This window comes from Scyliorhinus canicula, chromosome 2, assembly GCF_902713615.1.
Source record: "Scyliorhinus canicula chromosome 2, sScyCan1.1, whole genome shotgun sequence".
Lineage (NCBI taxonomy): Eukaryota > Metazoa > Chordata > Chondrichthyes > Carcharhiniformes > Scyliorhinidae > Scyliorhinus > Scyliorhinus canicula.
The window spans coordinates 44,146,055-44,165,059 of record NC_052147.1 but is presented as its reverse complement, the minus strand read 5'-3'; the positions used below and the strand labels follow the sequence as shown (position 1 = coordinate 44,165,059).

Here is a 19,005-nt window from a genome sequence, read left to right as displayed (position 1 = left end):
TGACCGAGCCAGTTCTGTATCCATCTTGCCAGTTCACCTCTGATCCCGTGCAACGCCACCTTCTGTACCAGTCTGCCATGAGGAACCTTGTCAAACGCCTTACTGAAGTCCATATAGACAACATCCACTGCCTACCCTCATCAATCATCTTCGTCACTTCCTCGAAAAACTTGATCAAATAGTGAGACACGACCTCCCCTTCACAAAACCATGTTGCCTCTCGCTAATACGTCCACTGATTTCCAAGTGGGAGTAAATCCTGTCTCGAAGAATCCGCTCCAATAATTTCCCTACCACATAAGGCTCACCGGCCTGTAATTACTTGAATTAACCTTGCTACAGTTCTTAAACAAAGGAACAACATTGGCTATTCTCCAATCCTCCGGGACCTCCCCTGGTAATTACCTGGATTATCCTTGCTACCCTTCTTAGTAGGCTATCCTCCAATCCTTCAGGACCTCCCCTGTAACCAGTGAGGATGCAAAGATTTCTCTCAAGGCCCCAGCAATTTCCATTCTTCCCTCTCTATATTCTGGGGTATATCCCATCAGGCCCTGGAGACTTGTCTACCTTAATGTTTTTCAAGACCCCCAATACCTCCTTTTTTGATCTCAACATGACTCAAATTATCTACACACCCTTCCCCCTCTCATCCACCAAGTCCTCTTTGGTGAATACTGATGCAAAATACTCATTTAATTCCTTGCCCATTTCCTCTGCCTCCACGCATAGATTCCCTCCCCTGTCCATGAGTGGGCCAACCCCCTCCCTGCCTACCCTCTTGCTCTTTATATATGTAGAAAAAGCTTGGGATTTTCCTTAATCATGCTGGCCAATGACTTTTTGTGACCCTTTTAGCCCTCCTGATTTCTTGCTTAAGTTTCTTTCTACTTTCCCTGTATTCCACACTTGCTTTGTGTGTTCCCAGCCTCCTCACCTTGGCAAATGCTTCCTTTTTCTTTTAGACTCGGCTCACAATATCTCTAGTTATCCAAGGTTCCCAAAATTTGCTACACTTATCCTTCATCCATACAGGAACGTGCCGGTCCTGAATTCCTATCAACTTACACTTGAAAGCCTCCCACATGCCAGATATTGATTTGCCCTCAAACATCTGCCCCCAATCTACATTCTTCAGATTATTTACCTTCCCCCAGTTTAGCACCTTCACCTGAGGACTACAATTATCTTTATGCATCAGTACCTTAAAGCTTACTGAATTGTGGTCACGGTTCCTGAACTGCTCCCCTACTGAAACGTCGACCACATGTCCGAGCTCATTCCCCAATACCGATAAGGCCTATAGTTGGACTATCGACATACTGTTTCAAGAAGCCCTCATGGATGCTCCTTACAAACTCTGCCCCATCCATACCCCTAGCACTAAGTGATTCTCAGTCAATATTGGGGGTTACAATCACCCACCACAACAATCCTGTTACCTTTACACCTTGCCAAAATCTACCCACATATCTATTCCTCTATCTCCCCCTGGCTGTTGGGAGGCCTGTGTAAACGCCCAACATTGTGACAACATTCTTCCTTTTTTTTTTACGGGGAGGTGGTGGCCTAGTGGTATTGTCACTTGACTAGTAATCCAGAGACCTAGAGTACTGCTCTGGGGTCCCAGGTTCAAATCTCGCCACTGCAGATGGTGAAATTTGAATTCAATACAGAAATCTGGTGAAACCATTATCGATTGTCGTAAAAAGCCATCTGGTTCACTAATGTCCTTTAGGGAAGGAAATCTGTTGTCCTTACCCAGTCTGTGACTCCAGACCCACAGCAATGCGGTTGACTCATAACTGCCTCCTCAAGGGTAATTAGGGACGGGCAATAAATGCGGGCACAGCTTGCGACGTCCACGTAACATGAACGAACAAAAAAAAACCTTCATATTCCTGAGCTCAACCCATAATGCCTCGCTGTATGAGCCCTCCGAGATGTCCTCCAGCAGTACAGCTGTGATATTCTCCTTAACCACTAATGCAACTCCCTTTTACATTCCCTCTATTCCACCTGAAACATCTGTATACTGGAACATTAAAATGCGAATCCTGTCCTTCCCTTAACCAAGTCTCTAATGGCAACGACATCATAGTTCCAAGTACTAATCCAAGCTCTAAGTTCCTCTGCCTTACCCGTTACACTTCTCGCATTGAAACAAATACACTTCAGTCCACCAGACCCTCTTTGATCAGCAACCACACCCTGCCTGCTCTTCCTCTGAGTCTGAATGGCCCTACTTCCTACTTTCCCTTCAGTTAATTCACCTTTTGCTTTGGTTCCCACCTCCATGCCAAACTAGTTTATATCCTCCCATGTGACACTAGCAAAGCCCTCGGCCAGAATATTTATGCCCCTCCAGTTTAGATGCAGCCCATCCTTCTTGTACAGGTCCCACCTGCCCTGGAAGAGATCCCAATCGTCCAGATATCTGAAACCCTCTCTCCTACACCAGCTGTTTAGCCACAGGTTGAGCTGTACTATCTTCCTATTTCTAGCCTCACTGGCATGTGGCACAGGGAGTAATCGCGAGAATACAACCCTAGAGGTCCTGCTTTTTAACTTTCTACCCAACTCACTAAACTCCTGCTGCAGGCCCTCGTCACTCTTCCTACCTATGTCGTTAGTACCAATATCTACCACGACCTCTGACTGTTCACCCTCCCCCTTCAGAATGCTTTCTGCCCGTTCAGAGACATCCTAGACCCTGGCACCAGCAATGCAGCATACCATCCTAGAGTCTCTTTCATGTCCACAGAAGCGCCTATATGTCCCCCAGGTATACAGTCCCCTGTAATTATTGCTCCAGTGCTCTTCGCCCTCTCTGCTTAGCAACAGAGCCAGCCGTGGTGCCACTGTTCTGGTTGCTGCTGCTGCTATCCCCTGATTGCCCCCCCCACAGTATCCAAAGCAGTATACCTGTTAACGAGGGACGACGACCACAAGGGATTCCTGCACTGACTACCTGACCCTTCTAGCAGTCACCCATTTACCTGCCTGCACCTTGGGTGTCACCACATCACTAAAACTCCTGTCTATGATGCTTTCTGCCACATTCATGCTCCTAAGTGCATCCAACTGCAGCTCCAATCTATCCATGTGGTCTGTGAGGTGCTGCAATTGGGTGCATTTCCTGCAGATGTAGTTGTCAGAGACACTGGAAGCGTTGTTACACACTTTTGCATGAGACACAACAGTGAATGTTGGAAAATTACTCACTCAAAGAGTATCACAGCCTGACATTCAATCTGCACTTTGCAGCATAGGTCATCAGATAAAGACCAGGGGTGGGATTCTCCGCCGGCGTGATTCTCCGTTTTGCCGGCGCCCGGGGGTTTCCTGACGATGTGGGGCCCCCCCATAATGGGAAACCCCATTGACCAGCCGGCGTAACGGAGAATCCCGCCGGCAGTCGGCACCGCGGGGCAGTAAATCCAGCCCCAGGAGTGGAAACCTGGGCTGATATTTTTCTTTTACCCAGATAAGATTAGTTAAACAGGACCAAACTTGAGACCTTACAATATTGTTTTATTCAGCATCATGCAACATGGTGGAGTTACTTGTAAAACCATCAGGGAAGCTACAAATATAGTAATGTCTTCTCATTAACTTCAATATCATTAACTTCAGTATCCAGCTTTGTTGTTCTTCCATTTTCATGATGATTAAAGTGGAGCAGTAAACCACAGAGGATTTATAAAAGTTCTTAATTTGCAATTAATTGCAGCAGTTGAAGAAGGCAGCTCACCACAATCTTCTCAAGGGCAACTAAGGATGGGCAATAGATGCTGGCCCAGCCAATGATGCCCCACATCCTGTAAATTAATTGAAAAAAATAATAAAGTCTCATTTTTGTTAACACAGCTAAACAAATCATCAGTGTTCATAATGGATGTCAGATCACTTGCTTGGCATTCAATCCTGAGAACCAAAGTGTCTTCCTGAGTGGAGGATTCAGCTCAACAGTGAAAGCATGGGATACAAGAAATAGTCAGGTACAGTCATACTTTACTACTTACACACACTTTTGATCTGATGTAAGCTAAGATCATAGAATCATAGAATCTACAGTGCAGAAAGAGCCCATTCGACCCATCGAGTCTGCACTGGCCTTTGGAAAGAGCACCCTAATTAAGCCCACACCTCCACCCTATCCCAGTAACCCCACCTAACCTTTTGGACACTAAGGACACTTTAGCATGGCCAATCCACCTAACCTGCATATCTTTGGACTGTGGGAGGAAACCGGAGTACCCGGAGGAAACCCATGCAGACACGGGGAGAATGTGCAGACTCCGCACAGACAGTGACCCAAGCCCAGATTTCAACCTGGGACCCTGGAGCTGTGAAGCAACAGTGCTAACCACAGTGCTACCATTGTAGATGGAGTGAGATTTAATAATCCAGTACAGAAATAGAAACTTTGCAGAGACATCAGGACTTTGATGGAAGCACCAAAATAACATTTTAAAATATTGCTTGATGCGGTGGTTCAGCACAGTGCATTTGACATTTTGGATGCTGGTTTCAGATCTAACCAAGACTGATGTGTTGAACAACTTCTGGCTTTGGATATTTATGTTGGACACAAAACCAACGCACATAAATACTCTTAATCCAGCACTGAACTGGCAAATTCCCTCAGGCCATGAGGATAATTATTTGGGAATGGTAAATGGAGGCTGGGGTGGAGGAATGAACCTGTTACTGAGGTTAAGGCAGATTGCTGGTGCAAAGTGAGTTTAACTCATAAACTGTACTTGAGATTGTTTGAGGATGCCAATGTGCATCCAGTTGAAGAGGATTTTGTGCAAGGACAGCTTGTACTTTGAAGAGCACGAAAAGCCAGCAAAACAACCCGTGTTATCTTTTATTGCTAAATGTTAAATCGTTACTATTTTAATGCATTGATCTTTGTATACTTCAGCAACACAGCTGTACATATACTAAAAGTCTTACATCTAGTATGTCCATCATACTCCAAAGGGTCATCTGGACTCGAAACATTAGCTTTTTCTCCTCCACATAGATGCTGCCAGAACTGCTGAGATTTCCCAGCGTTTTCTCTTTTGGTTTCAGATTCCAGCATCGGCAGTAATTTGCTTTTATACTTCAAACTTTAATGCTTCATGATTGGCTCAAATATCAAATTCATAAAACAACAACAAACCACAACTGAACAACTCTCAGTTTCGCTGCTTTTTATTTACCCAGGCCTATCAAAAACTTCACTGAGTAACACCAATTAGCTTCTAAGTGACTTTAAGTTTGCCTCTGTTTGATGCAGAATTAACTTTGAGACCATAAAGATATGGGCTAAGGATAAACAAAGTTCTACCTGCACAGCCATCCTCACGATACGCAGTAGCTCCAGGGTCCCAGGTTCAATTCCCGGCTGGGTCACTGTCTGTGCGGAGTCTGCACGTCCTCCCCGTGTGTGCGTGGGTTTCCTCCGGGTGCTCCGGTTTCCTCCCACAGTCCAAAGATGTGCGGGTTAGGTGGATTGGCCATGCTAAATTGCCCGTAGTGTCCTAAAAAGTAAGGTTAAGGGAGGGGGGGGGGGTTGTTGGGTTACGGGTATAGGGTGGATACGTGGGTTTGAGTAGGGTGATCATGGCTCGGCACAACATCGAGGGCCGAAGGGCCTGTTCTGTGCTGTACTGTTCTATGTTCTATGTAAGGGGCTGTGATGATAGTCTCCATGTTACGTAATAATAAACCATGCAGCATATACTTTCATTCTTTCATTATAAAACAGCATATCCCACAACTTACCAGGAATAATCAAAGATCTGCCAGTAAAGAAGAAGAACATGCAGGAAGTTTTGCATGCCACGACTTCTATTTCTTTGGCTGTTGGTGCTGCCACTAGAGGCTAAATGGAAGTCTTGATAACATCCTCCCTTTTTCTGGAATAAATACTCAAAATTCACACTGAACCTAGGGTCCAGATTGAAGCAAACACACAGGAACTCAGAATCTTGATTTACTTGAACATGTTGCATTTTTTTCGAAGGAACATATAAGACAAAATAAACCTTGCCAATTGGTTAAACTCTTAACCAATAAAGTACTAATTGAACTAGATGCAGAACTATGTATTGCTGAAGGTTTATTTTTCTTATTTTCCAATTCAATCACCTTACTTGTAAAGGTTACTGAGTTGATTTTTCATACATCTGCAGGCTTTAATTATTGCTTTAAATACAGTTTATTCATAGTCTGGTTTCAGATTCCAGCATTCGCAGTAATTTGCTTTTATTTATTCAAACTCTGTTATCTGCCTTCCACTTTCATGTTTGGGTGCAGGGTTGTTTTACAACCACATTTTCAATCTTTTTTGAAAACAGAATTGAGTTAAGGGAATTGCATTTATATGAACTTCTGAACCTGCAGTACCGTGGCCTAGCACCACAAGTGTAGCGATTCAAGAAGTGGCCCACCATCATCTCCTCAGTGGCAATTAGAGATTGCCAGCACGTTCACATTCCATGAACAGCTAAAATAAATGCTGTTCTTTAAAAGTTAACGGCCAGTAGCGGGATACTTCGCCGGTGGGGTCCTCCGCTTCACCAGCAGCGCACACACGCCCGCGGGTTTTCCAACGGCGTGGGAGTGGCCACATTGGGAAACCCCATTGGCTATCTGCAGGAACGGAGGAGAATCCTGCTGCCGACGGGGGCCGCTGCACTGGCAAACGGGGCTGACTGGAGGGAGAATCCCGCCCCACGTGTTTTGAATTTGCGGTACTTTAAGGTAGTAGGTAAATGTTTTGTTTAATTATTTGTTTGAGAATGTTACTTTAGCTCAATTTAAGGCACTCGTCTTAAGAAATGGGAGAATAAATAAACCTTGGGTTTATAAAGCACTTTTTGCAACCACTGGATGTCTAAAATCGCGTTACAGCCATTGAAGTATTTTTTTGAAGTAATGTCACAGTTGTAGATCTTGTTGCACAGTGGGTAGCGTATTTACCCCTGGGCAAGAAGCTTTTGGTTCAAGTCCTACTTAAGTACTTGATGGCCGCAGCGACTGTGTTCATAATGTGGTCAGGCAGGTTGATATCAGCCTGTAAATCCTCCCAATGTGCCTGATAATAGGAGAGTTCCCTGGTCAACCAAAATGCAGAAGTCTGACAAATCATTGTTGTACTTTCAAGCACAATCATGGACCAATCCAATGGGAATCCATGGTCGCCCAGGCCTCTTAGGGCATGATACCTGAGGGAGGAGGATGGTCATTGTTGTCATGTAGGAAACATGCAACTAATTTGCACTCTGCAAACTCCCACATTTAGCAATGTGATAGTGATCAGATCACCTGTTTTTCTTTTGTGATGTTGGTTGAGAGATCAGTATTGGGCAGAATATCAGGAGTAACTTCCCTGCTAGTCTTCAAAATAGTGCCTTGGAATTGTTTACACCCATCTAAGCTGGAAGGTGGGGGCCCATTATCTGTGACCATTGTACAATCCTTGTGGAAACAAAGTTCTGTTTTTCACTGGGTCAAAGTCCTGGAACTCCCTGACAGTACAGTGGGAATTCCATCAGCTGGATTCCCCAATATAGAAGGCATGCATTTCAAAAGGTCTGATCGCTTTGCAAAGGAAAAATGTTTCTTCAAAAAAGATTCTAGTGTCTGGGGTGAAGGGAAATAGATATTTTTAACCTTGCCTGTAAATTATATTTACGATTTTATTCCAGATAGTGAATGAATACAATGCTGGAATACAGCAAACACTCGACATTCTTTTTCTTCCGGGTGGAAAAGAATTTCTTACCAGCACAGATGCTGTGAGCAGAGATTCAGCAGACCGTACAATCATTGCCTGGGATTTCCAGACTTCTGCAAAAATATCCAATCAAATATTCCATGTAAGCTTAACCGATGTATGTTTTCATTTATGTATTGAGATCAGTTGCACCAAGTATTTTCTGTTAAGTCACACTCCAGAAGAATGTGAAGTTTTAGAAGGACCTAACACCCCAGCTGAGCTGGTGCCCTATAGTTGTCTAATTAATTGTAGCAGCTACTATTTGTACAGCAGTAAAATGTTGGCAACTGAATTTTAGTCAGTGTGATCTCAAATATTATTGCATTTAGCTTTTCGAGTATTGCATGGGAAACCACAAGACACTTTAGCTGAGAGGCCAATAACTTGGAAGCAAATATTTAACGTAATTTCTGGAAGGATTTATTTTCACCCAAAGGTAGGAGTCATCTGAAACTCAAAGGGTGGTAAAGCCAAAAATCTTCATCACATTTTAAAAAAAAAGTTGGATAACCTACAAAGCCATAGACCACGAGTTGGAAAGTGGAAATAAACTGCACGGGACTTTCAGAAGGCGTAGACACAATGGGCCAAGTGGCCTCTTTCTGTGCTATAAATGATCCATTTCTGTGTCAGTGCAAACAAACATGTTGGCCCAGATTTGATGCCAAGATAACGGGCAGTTTAATGCGCACACTGTTATTAATGTATAAACCAACCAGCTACTTGTGACAGTAAAGAGCTGCCCTATGAATTGTGAATCGCGACCAGTTACTGGATGTTTTGTGTCACTCCATCATTAGCCCCGCAAAAATAAAACCTTGCCCGCAGCATCCTTAAATGTGAAAAATGTGATGCTCTTGCACAACGATCGCCAATTAAACAGCCACAGCAGAAAGTTAAGGGCCTGTTCTTGTGCTGTAATTTTTCTTTACAGTTTTAGATAGAGGATCTGGATCGGTGCAGGCTTGGAGGGCCGAAGGGCCTGTTCCTGTGCTGTAATTTTTCTTTGTTCTTTCTTTGTTCTTAAGGCTAGTACTTAAAGAGTATAAGCACCTTTTTAATACTGAGGTTTGTGTTCCTGCAATGCCACTCAAACTTTCCTGTCCAGCTGATTAATAATTTAAACTGTGGAGCCTCATTGATGAAGATTGTAAATTGCCATCAACAGACTTTTGAAATTTAAAACTTGAAATTTTTTCTTACTTTTCCTTTGTCTTTCCGATTTAAATTCTATTTTTCCTCCCTGTCCATGGGGTAAGTTTTCAAGTCCCGCGCGTTGCAGGAACGGTCGCGGGCTGGACAGAAAATTTGATGGACTATTGAAAAGTCCATTAACCTCGGGCGGGAAGTTCTGGGCTTGGGTGGGTGGGACCAGAAACCTCCGCCCTTCGTATTTTTGCACTTGATTTGATTTTAATTCACACCATTCCGTTCTCTGTTGTCCCTCCAGTTCTCTCACAATTCTTAACTCTGATTGATTAAAGAGATAAACTGTCTCTTGGTCCTGTTGCTCGCCAAGGTCCCAGATGCTTTGTTGCTCCTGTGCCATCATCAGCTCACATTTCCGGCATTATGAGATATCCAGCTCCAACAAAATCTGAGCCAATATTTAACCATGCCAATATTTGCCAAAGCAAGGCAACTGCCTGAAAGTAATTCTACCATTGTAGCTTTACGCATTGTGAAATGCGAATTAAAACTTTGCAGTATTGACAATAGAAACTGACAGAAAATTATTTTTCCAAAATCAGTACAGCATAACAAGTGAAAATTTGCAACGCTGAAAAGTACGTTTTTGAAGTTAGAATAGTTAATTACTGAGGCTAAGATAAATGGCATGCTATTGTCCAGAAATCAAAATACATTTTCATTGCAATTTTTCAACCTAGACTAAGCTCCTTTGCCAGAATGGAAAGAGGGCAGTGAGAATTTTTAACAGTGACATTTATTATATACCAAATAAATTATGCCACCCAATCTCTCTTGGAGTAGCTAAATTTTCAAAGTCCCTGAAGAAAATGGTTTTGTAGCCTTTACCTATTTAATTGCTAAACCTGATACAAATGGTGAAGTCACACGGGATCAGAGGTGAGGTGGTAAGATGGATACAGAACTGGCTCGGTCACAGAAGGCAAAGGGTAGCAGTAGAAGGGTGTTTTTCTGAATGGAAGATTGTGACTAGTGGTGTTCCATAGGGATCTGTGCTTAGGTCTCTGTTGTTTGTGGTGTACATAAATGATTTGGAGAAAAATGTAGCCGGTCTGATTAGTAAGTTTGCGGATGACACCAAGGTTGGTGGAGTGGCAGTGTTGAGGATTGTCAGAAGATACAGCAGGATATAGAAAGGTTGGAGACTTGGGAAATGGCATTGAAATGGCAAATGGGGTTTAATCCGGACAAATGTCAGGTAATGCATAGAGGGGAAATATACCGTAAATGGTAAAACTCTTAGGAATATAGATTGTCAGAGAGATATGGGCGTGCAGGTCCACAGACCTTTGAAGGTGGCAACACAAGTGGACACGGTAGTCAAGAAAGCATACGGAATGCTTGCCTTCATTGGATGGGGCATTGCGTATAAAAATTGGCAAGTCATGCTACAGTTGAATAGAACCTTGGTAAGGTCGCACTTGGAATATTGCGCACAATTCTGGTCGCCACACTATCAGAAGGATGTGGAGACTTTGGAGAGGATGAAGAGGAGGTTTACCAGGATGTTGCCTGGTCTGGAGGGTGTTAGCTATCTGAGAGGCTGAATAGACTCGGACTGTTTTCATTAGAAAGACGGAGGTTGAGGGCTGGTCTGATTGAGGTCTACACGATCATGACTGGCATGGATAGTCGATGGGCAGGCACTCTTTCCCAGGGTGGAGGGGTCAGTCACCAGGGGCATAGGTTTAAGGTCCGTGGGGCAAAGTTTAGAGGAGATGTGCGACGCAGGTTTTTTACCAGAGGGTGGTGAGTGCCTGGAACCCGCTGCCAGGGGAGGCTGTGGAAGCAGATGCATTAACGGCGTGACAAATACATGGATAGGGTGGGTTTAGAGGGATACGGCACAAGGAAGCGCTGAGGGTTTTGGCAACGGTTGGCAACCATGACCGGTACAGGCTTGGAGGGCCAATGGGCCTGTTCCTGTGCTGTATTGTTCGTTCTTCTTTGATAGAGGCAGTTCTATTGGAAGTCCACACACAATTGAATAGATGTTTTAAACTCCTTTCTCCCCATAGGAAAGATACACCATCCCATGCCTGACTGTTCATCCCAAAGAGTCTTTCTTTCTGGCTCAAACAAATGGCAACTATATGGTGCTATTTTCTACGCAGCGACCATACAGGATGAACAAAAGGAAGCGATATGAAGGACATAAGGTATTTTTAATAGATTATTTTGCTATTGAGAAAAAGTATTAAACAATAATCTGTTCAGAAAATGCGCATCTTTCTCACTTGTCAAAAAATCCAACAAGAGTACCATCAATGAGTTATTAGAATGAGATGACAAGGCTAGGATTTAAAAGATCACTTTCCAGCTACATAGCATGAAAATTCTTTATTAAACAGCTTTTCCACCTGACATCGTCAAATATTTCAAATGGGAATAGATAGACATTAAATAAATATTTAGTATCTGTTTACCACAGTAGAAGGCACAAATGAATCTTGGAAGTATGGGGAAACCAAGGGCCTAGTAAGAATGAGAAACTTAAAGATATTAGGAAAGCAATTCTACTGGAGAAATTAATAGGACTAAAAAACAACAGCTCCCAAATATTCCCTGGACCTGATAGTCCACATCCAAAAGTTTAAAAAGAGGTGGCCACAGAAATGGTGGATGCATTGGTTTTGATCTTCCACAATCCTCTAGATTTTATAACAGTCCCCATAGATTGGAAGGGAGTAAACGTAACCCAGTATGAAATGAGGGTGACAAAAACCAGGAATTATAGACCAATTAGTCTGGCATTAGTAGTAGAAGGCAAAAGGACATGGGGCGGAATTCTCCGACCCCCCCTTCCCCAACCTCATCTGATCTTTCACCCTGAGATGCATCTCCTGCAAGAAAATCATCTCTGCTCTCAAACTCTTCAAATGCCAAACACCCGGTTTGGGACCGGGACTGGTTAACCGGCCCATTCAGCCTGCAGACATTCCGTGTCACGATTCTCGCTGGAGGCTTTCGGCAGAGGCTCGGTGACCCCCTTTACTGGTGAGTTGCGGTGTTGGCCGGGGGAGGGGGGGTTTGATCCAGAAGCTCCAGTGAGGGGTTTAGGGATGGTGCCCCAATCTCTTTCTGCATTAGCTAAGGGGCTTGTTAGCGCAGGAGACAGAACTAAGTGTGGCCACGGTGGGACATTCCTCACCAAGTCCAGTTTAATAGTGGGATTGTTTTCAGCGCTGCCAGCACCATGAATTACCCGGCTAAACACACTCAACACTGGACTTTATTTCATTTCCATTAAATTGCTCCCTCTGTCTTTTGTTGTGACAAAGCAGTGGCCAGGGAAGGAGGGAAGAGAATGTCCAGGGTATTCAATTCCTACATTTTTTGTGTTGGACTACTAATTTTGAAAGCATGTGCTTTGACCAGTGAAAAGAGATTAATTGTTGTTTTTTGGAATGTTGCAGTGGATAATAATTAAGTTATTGATAGAATTTGTGCTTAAGCGTTTTTGTTTGTCTTTTGAATTGTTGGGCTCATGGAAAAATAATGGGCAGGATTCTCCAGTCTGCTAGCCGCATTTTCCGGTGCGGCGCACTCCCGCCTGCAGCGGGATTCTCCATTCCCACAGCTGGCCAATGGGGTTTCCAATTGTGGTCACCTCATGCCGTCAGGAAACCCACGTGTGTGGATGCACTGCTGGCAAACTGGAGGATCCCGCTGATGGAGAATTCCTTTGAATATTTCTATTTGATTTCTATTGGGAATATAGACCTTTTTTGAAGTAGTTTTCTTTAGTCTGGCAGAACTCATATCAAAACACCATCCTATTTAAAAATAAATCCTTCTATAGCACACCATACCTGCCCTCAGCGACACACTTGAGACAATATTTTTCTCGGAGATTATTAATATATTCTATATTCCATTACTTACGTTGCATAATAAATTTGAGGTCCATGACACTAGTGATCCATTCAGTTATGAGGATAGATTGGAGAGAAGAAGACCAAAAGGACACTTGATAGAGATGTTTAAAAGCATTAGGGCACTGGACAGAGTAGATGGGGAGAAACTGTTCCCGTTTGTAAAAGGATCGAGAACGAGAGGGCACAGTTTTAAAGTGATTCGCAAAATTAGCAAATGTGATGTGAGAAAAAGCTTTTCCACGCGACAGGTGGTTTGGGTCTGGAATGCACTGCCTGGAAGTGTGGAGACGGCAGGTTCAATTGAGATATTCCAGATGATTGTTTCTATTCCATCAATGTGCAAGGGTACAGGGGAATGGCACTAAATCGTAATGTTCATTTGGAGAGCCATGCAGAAACTATGGGCCGAATGGCCGCGTTCTGCGCTGGAAAACTCCTGTGATAATTTTTAGTTAATTAGGGCTATCGTCACAGCTTATTGCGTTCACTCTTAGGGCAGTGCGAATGAGATAATTTGTTCAGGTGAAGCCGGTATTTCTAGACTACTAGGAAGAATGGTTTATTATGTGTCCCATGTCAGTTTAACTTAATTAATATTACTTTGAATTATGTGCTTGGAAGATCAATTGATTCAAAATTTGGACTCTCAGAGCTTCAACAGAATCCACTGGTCCTGCCCTTTTATATTTTACCTTTGATAGCCACATATGCTTGTTTTTTTTGTGCATGTTATTCTTTCTCTGCCTTTTTGCCTTGCTTACTTTCTAATTTCCTGACTGTTTCCCTTCCTTCCCTTCACTTCTTACTGCAGTTTCTTTCAACTTTCCCCTTTGAGAATGTTTGTTTTTATCCACCTTTCTCTGATTCTTGCTCCTGCCCTTTTTGAACTCTTTCCATCTATTTGTGCACACTTCGTATCAACCTTTCTATGGTGGTTTGTGCATCCACATTTATAATGGGAACTGCCTTTGTATTTGACAATAGCTCCTTATGAACCCCTTGGTACATTTTATTACATTAAAGGCACTATATAAATGCAAGTTGCTGTTCTCTCGTTGGAATTGACCTGACACCTGTGTGGTACAAGTGCTTATCAGCAGAAGCCTAGATGCTGCCTCGTTCTTGTTGAATGCAAGCAAGCACTGCGCCATTATTTACAGAATTTCGAATGTTGCTGAATACTGTAATGATCAATGAGCAGCCAAATTTTTGACTTCATGATGGGAAGAAGAACATTTATGAAGCAGCTGAAGATGGTTCTGAGGATTGAACCATTTCACCTTCCACAACCTTTTGTTTTTCTAACTGGATCCCTTGTGGCAGATAAAGATTTAATAACTTAAATATTCTGATGATTTCGCATATTGCAAAACCCAAGTAAAATATAAAAAAAATGCTTCATTATGCAGCACTAATATAAACACATATGCAATGACAGGGCTTCATTCACCATCGTCATCATATTTGGTAAATCTTCTCCATATTTTACAGGTGGAAGGATATGCAGTGGGCTGTGAATTTTCACCCGACGGGACTCTAATTGCCACAGGAAGTGCTGATGGGACAGTTTGTTTTTACAACTATCTGAATTCGAAACTAGTTTATACTTTGCCTGCCCACAAGCAGGCCTGCACCAATGTCTCATTTCATCCTGTACACCCATCTATTCTTGCAACGTGTGACTGGAGTGGAGAAATCAAAGTGTGGCAGTGATCGTTTGTAAGTGGGAGCTGGATTTCAGGTGCAAATCACTATTCATTATTCTGCTCTTTAATTACAAAAAAAACCACACTTGCCCAGAAAATTAACAAAATGCAGAACTAATTTCCCTTTATGCTCTGATTTAATTCACGGCTGCATATTAGGTTTGTTATCAGATATAATATGAGGGTCAAGCCTAAAGAACCAGCACACTATAATTAGTGGTCAAGTTTGATTGAGGCCAATATATCGCAACTCGTGCAGTGTAGATAAGGCATGTAGAATACCTACATTGTTCTGTCGTCTTAAATTTGGTCATGACGAAGAGAATCAATGCCACCTACCAATCATTTTATGTGTTAAAAAGCACTGAAACATTGAAGTAAGCCAACATTTCAACAGTTTGCGACATTAAGCAAGCTGTCTGACTTCTGCACATTTGATTTAGTAGTGAATCCTTCACTAAAGAAGCTGGAATCCTGCTGTTGAAACTATAACTTCAAATGACTGATCTCACATGTATTTATAGTCTCATGTATTTATAACCTCCAACATGCAACACCATTGTTGATGTGGAAATAGACAGCAATGTCCCATGACTATCACCATATGTCAGCAGATGTCACTCATCCATTAGCTGTTATATTGTTGAATCCATTTCAACCCTAATTGTGTTAACTTGTTCAACAATTTCTGGAAACACTAACCATCTCCAGCACAGTGGCATATTGGTTAGCACTGCTGCCTCACAGTTCCAATACCTAGGTTGAATTCTAGCCTCAGGTGACTGTCTTATTGTGGAATTTGTACGTTCTCTATGTGTCCACGTGGGTTTCCTCCGGGTGCTCCGGTTTCCTCCGACAGTCCAAAGATGTGGTGGATTGGCCATACTAAATTGCCCCTTAGTGTCTAAAAGATAAGGTGGGATTACTGGAATAGGATGGGAGTGTGGACCTAGATAAGGTGCTCTTTCAGAGGATCGGTGCAGACTCGATGGGCCAAATGGCCTCCTTCTGCACTGTAGTGATTCTATGATTCTATCTCTATGACCTGCAGTGAACTGAATGGAACAGTCGATAAAGTGCTTGCTGGGATGATCAGCAATCAAGATAACCAGATTAAATGACCAGCCTTGCGCAATATAAAAAAAAAATGGTTGTTGAACTGGGCAGTATAAAATTAAGTTTTCATAAATTTGAATAAATTATGAAATATTTGGTTTAAAATTTTTTTTTTAAGTTTATTTACTTTGGTATTTTCAATATTTCTTTAATATTTGGCTGTATTGACCAATGAGGGCCAACTGATTCTTTTATTACTATTTAGTTGCTTCACCCTTGAATTTCCTTCTACAGCTTGTAGACATTGCTTTGCATTATGGAGTATATTCAGAAATAATATCCTATTGTATATTATGGGATCATGTCAGTTTAGTCCAATGATTTTAAAATAATGCTGCCTATAAATGGAAAAGCTTTCTAATTTGGTCCATTTGGTGGGAAAATTGAAAACAAAGCAAATCTATCCATAGACAATTATCACAAATATCCTGGCCAGGAGACAGGAAGAAAGCAAAATATATGTATATCACCGTCAGCCTAGCTACCTTATGAATTTTATTTCTATTTTTCAAAATAGGCAATTGCTGAACTGATAAATGACTGCAACAGTCACAAGCTGGCTTCTGGAACTTTCTGAGCAACTTGAAAACAAGGCTAACACCTCACATTCCCTGGAATGTAACACATCTTGCATTATATATATATATATATATAAAAAACATTCCGGCCTCGCCAACACAATGAATTGGAAGACGAGATGTCCACCCTAACCAGCTATGGACAAATGTTTGTAACACCTAATCTCCAATGTGGTGCTAACGGCCCCACGATTACCTGCTCAAAAACACAATGGGTTGTAGCCAGAGGCTTTGTCAATCGAATAGCTAAACACAAAGCCGTCCTGTCTCATGACCAAGACTTGAGCTATCTGAACTTTTTTAATTATACGGATTTTGAATTTTATCTTCAGTCACTGCCTGAGCTCAGAAGAGAAACAGGAGTCTAGGCAGCAGCCCGTCTCTGTCTATCATTTACCATCTTACAGGGAGCAGTAACATTTAAAATTGCCTGGTCCTCATCTGCACAGTGAAATACTGGAACATTGGAACTTCTGTGCCTGCCTTCAAGACTAATTCATCTCTACATGCCTTCTCTCACCATGGAAGTCCTCACTACTGGAATGACGATCACCCTGCAACAGTAAACCTACTACCTTCTGAAGGAATATGTAATTGGACTTTTGACTCTGGATTCAAATAAAACTTATTTTTATCATGGCCTTGCCCTGTACCCCTTACTTTCCCATATCCCTCTTATATCCCTGCTGATGTTACTACTGGGCTGTCAGGTCCTGGAGTGGAACCCCGGCTCGTTAGATTGTGTCTTTTATTTTTTTGTTTAGAGACATCGATGAACACAGTCGCAGGACTGCCGATTAACTTTTAGCGGAAGAATAAAAATTTTATTAAACAAGAAAATATTAACTATAATACACTGATCCTTCACTCCACCTATATCTTTACAGATGTACATAGATTTGTAAGGATAACACATGTTCCAAAATAGATCTTAGATTCTAACGTTCGCAGTAAGAATACAGTCCATGTCAACCAATAGGACAACTGTGGTCAGACACACCACACTCTGAAACCAAGTGACAGATACCACCCAGTACAACGTCTGTAGATTTCTCATCAGAATCCCCCAGATGCTTGTCACACTATGAGCCACTGGAACTCTGACTTCCACACAAGTGTCTCCAAACTCCACTCTTGAAGAAGACACTTGGAATCTTCCTCCATGCAAAACTTTCTCGCGGATGCCTTCACCAAGGACCCACTTCCATAATTTCAATCTCTCGGTATTCCTCTGCCTCGGATTGCCACATGCATTCAAACTTCACACAATCTCTCAGGTACCCAGCTATGCCAACAGAACACGACTGCTACACTGGCTGAATTCTGTAGTAAAATGTTACCAATGTCTGGCTTCTCACCCAGCCAACTTTAAAGATTTCTTGCAGCTGTCTCTTTAACTCAGGGCACTTTCTCTTTTTTATTTTAACTTCACCGAACAGGACCTTGTTCAACTTCTTGTTCTTTGTTCCTTTGATTTAACTGCTCCTGAGACATTCCTTTTTTCCAACTCTCTGGTTTTCTGGGACTTATTTTGTCCTTTTAGGAAGTCTGCTCCCTGCAGCTCCCTTGCCCTGTTCAGTTTCTCCTGGCTCTAGCTTAAAATTAAATTCAAAAGTTCTTTCTGTCGGTGGTCCTTGGTTGCTACGCAACAGTCCACTTTTCCTCTAAATCCTGTTTGCTTTCACATCATAAACCCTCATTGCCAGGCATGCCTCTAAACCAGATTGAAGTCAACCCTTTGACGTATAGAAACACAAATTTAAACTTACTAAAAGCTATACCTTGGCCAGAATTCCCAGTCCGTTCATGCCAACAGGATTGTCTGGGTTCCCTGCAGTGAATAGAATTTCGGCTGAGCGCAAATGCTCCATTCTCACTGGTGGCTGGGTGAACTCGGATCGGATAATCCCAGCATTTATTTATAATACCCCAAAATATGGATATAAAGACTTAAAACTACCTCTTTTATTATGAGTGGACACGGCAACACCTCTTTCCTGTGTAACCTTATCTCAAGTTTGCTGTAGAGGATTCAAAGAGGATTGGAACACTCCAAACTTTTGCGAAAATACTTATTAAGAGGGAAATCAGACTTCAGATCACTTTTCTGTTTCTGAACAGATAGTGAGAGGAGAAATCAGGGCATTTTCAATTAATCCCCTTTCTGTCCATAGCACCTGCTTCAAATAAATCCTTAATAATCTGGTAGATGGACTCTCTGGGAATAGTAGGAGAGGCAAGTTCTGCTGAAAAGGATGTTTTATATGGGGGGCGGGATTCTCCGACCTCCAACCGGGTTGGAGAATCGGCGGGGGGGGGGGGGGGGGGGGGTGCGGCGTGAATCCCGCCGTCCGCCGAATTCACCAGCACCGGAGATTCGGCGGGGACGGGAATCGCGCTGCGCCGGTTGCTCACAGCGCCCCCGGCGATTCTCCGACCCGTGATGGGCAGAAGTCCCGCTGGTTTTTTGCCAGTCCCACCAGCGTAGATTAGACTAGGTCCCTTACCGGCGGGACCTGGCGGCGCGGGTGGGCTCCAGGGTCCTGGGGGGACGTGGGGCGATCTGGCCCCAGGGGGCGGCCCCACAATGGCCTGGCCCGCGATCGGAACCGTGCCGTGGGGGCACTCTTTTCCTACGCGTTAGCCTCCGCGATGGCTGACGCATAGGTGAACATCCCCCCACCCCGCGCATGCGTGGGGTTGACGTCAGCAGCTGCTGATGCTCCCGCGCATGCGTG

The 19,005-nt window shown here is 43.0% G+C and overlaps 1 protein-coding gene across 5 annotated transcripts in view; it reads left to right on the top strand.

Annotated features, from left to right (window-relative positions):
- The window catches only part of wdr25 (WD repeat domain 25), a 97,748-nt gene extending 80,842 nt beyond the window's left edge, over positions 1-16,906 (top strand). For 3 of the 5 annotated variants that reach the window (XM_038776849.1, XM_038776865.1, XM_038776857.1), the window contains exons 4-8: positions 3,871-4,001; positions 7,710-7,880; positions 11,008-11,148; positions 14,359-14,608; positions 16,207-16,906. In XM_038776849.1, the coding sequence (XP_038632777.1) occupies positions 3,871-4,001; positions 7,710-7,880; positions 11,008-11,148; positions 14,359-14,580 (665 nt within the window). In that variant the 3' untranslated portion in view covers positions 14,581-14,608; positions 16,207-16,906. Of the gene's footprint in view, positions 1-3,870; positions 4,002-7,709; positions 7,881-11,007; positions 11,149-14,358; positions 14,617-16,206 lie in introns of all 5 variants that reach the window. The other 2 variants (XM_038776875.1, XM_038776883.1) reach the window with 2 other exon arrangements.
- The last annotated feature ends 2,099 nt before the right edge of the window (positions 16,907-19,005 follow it).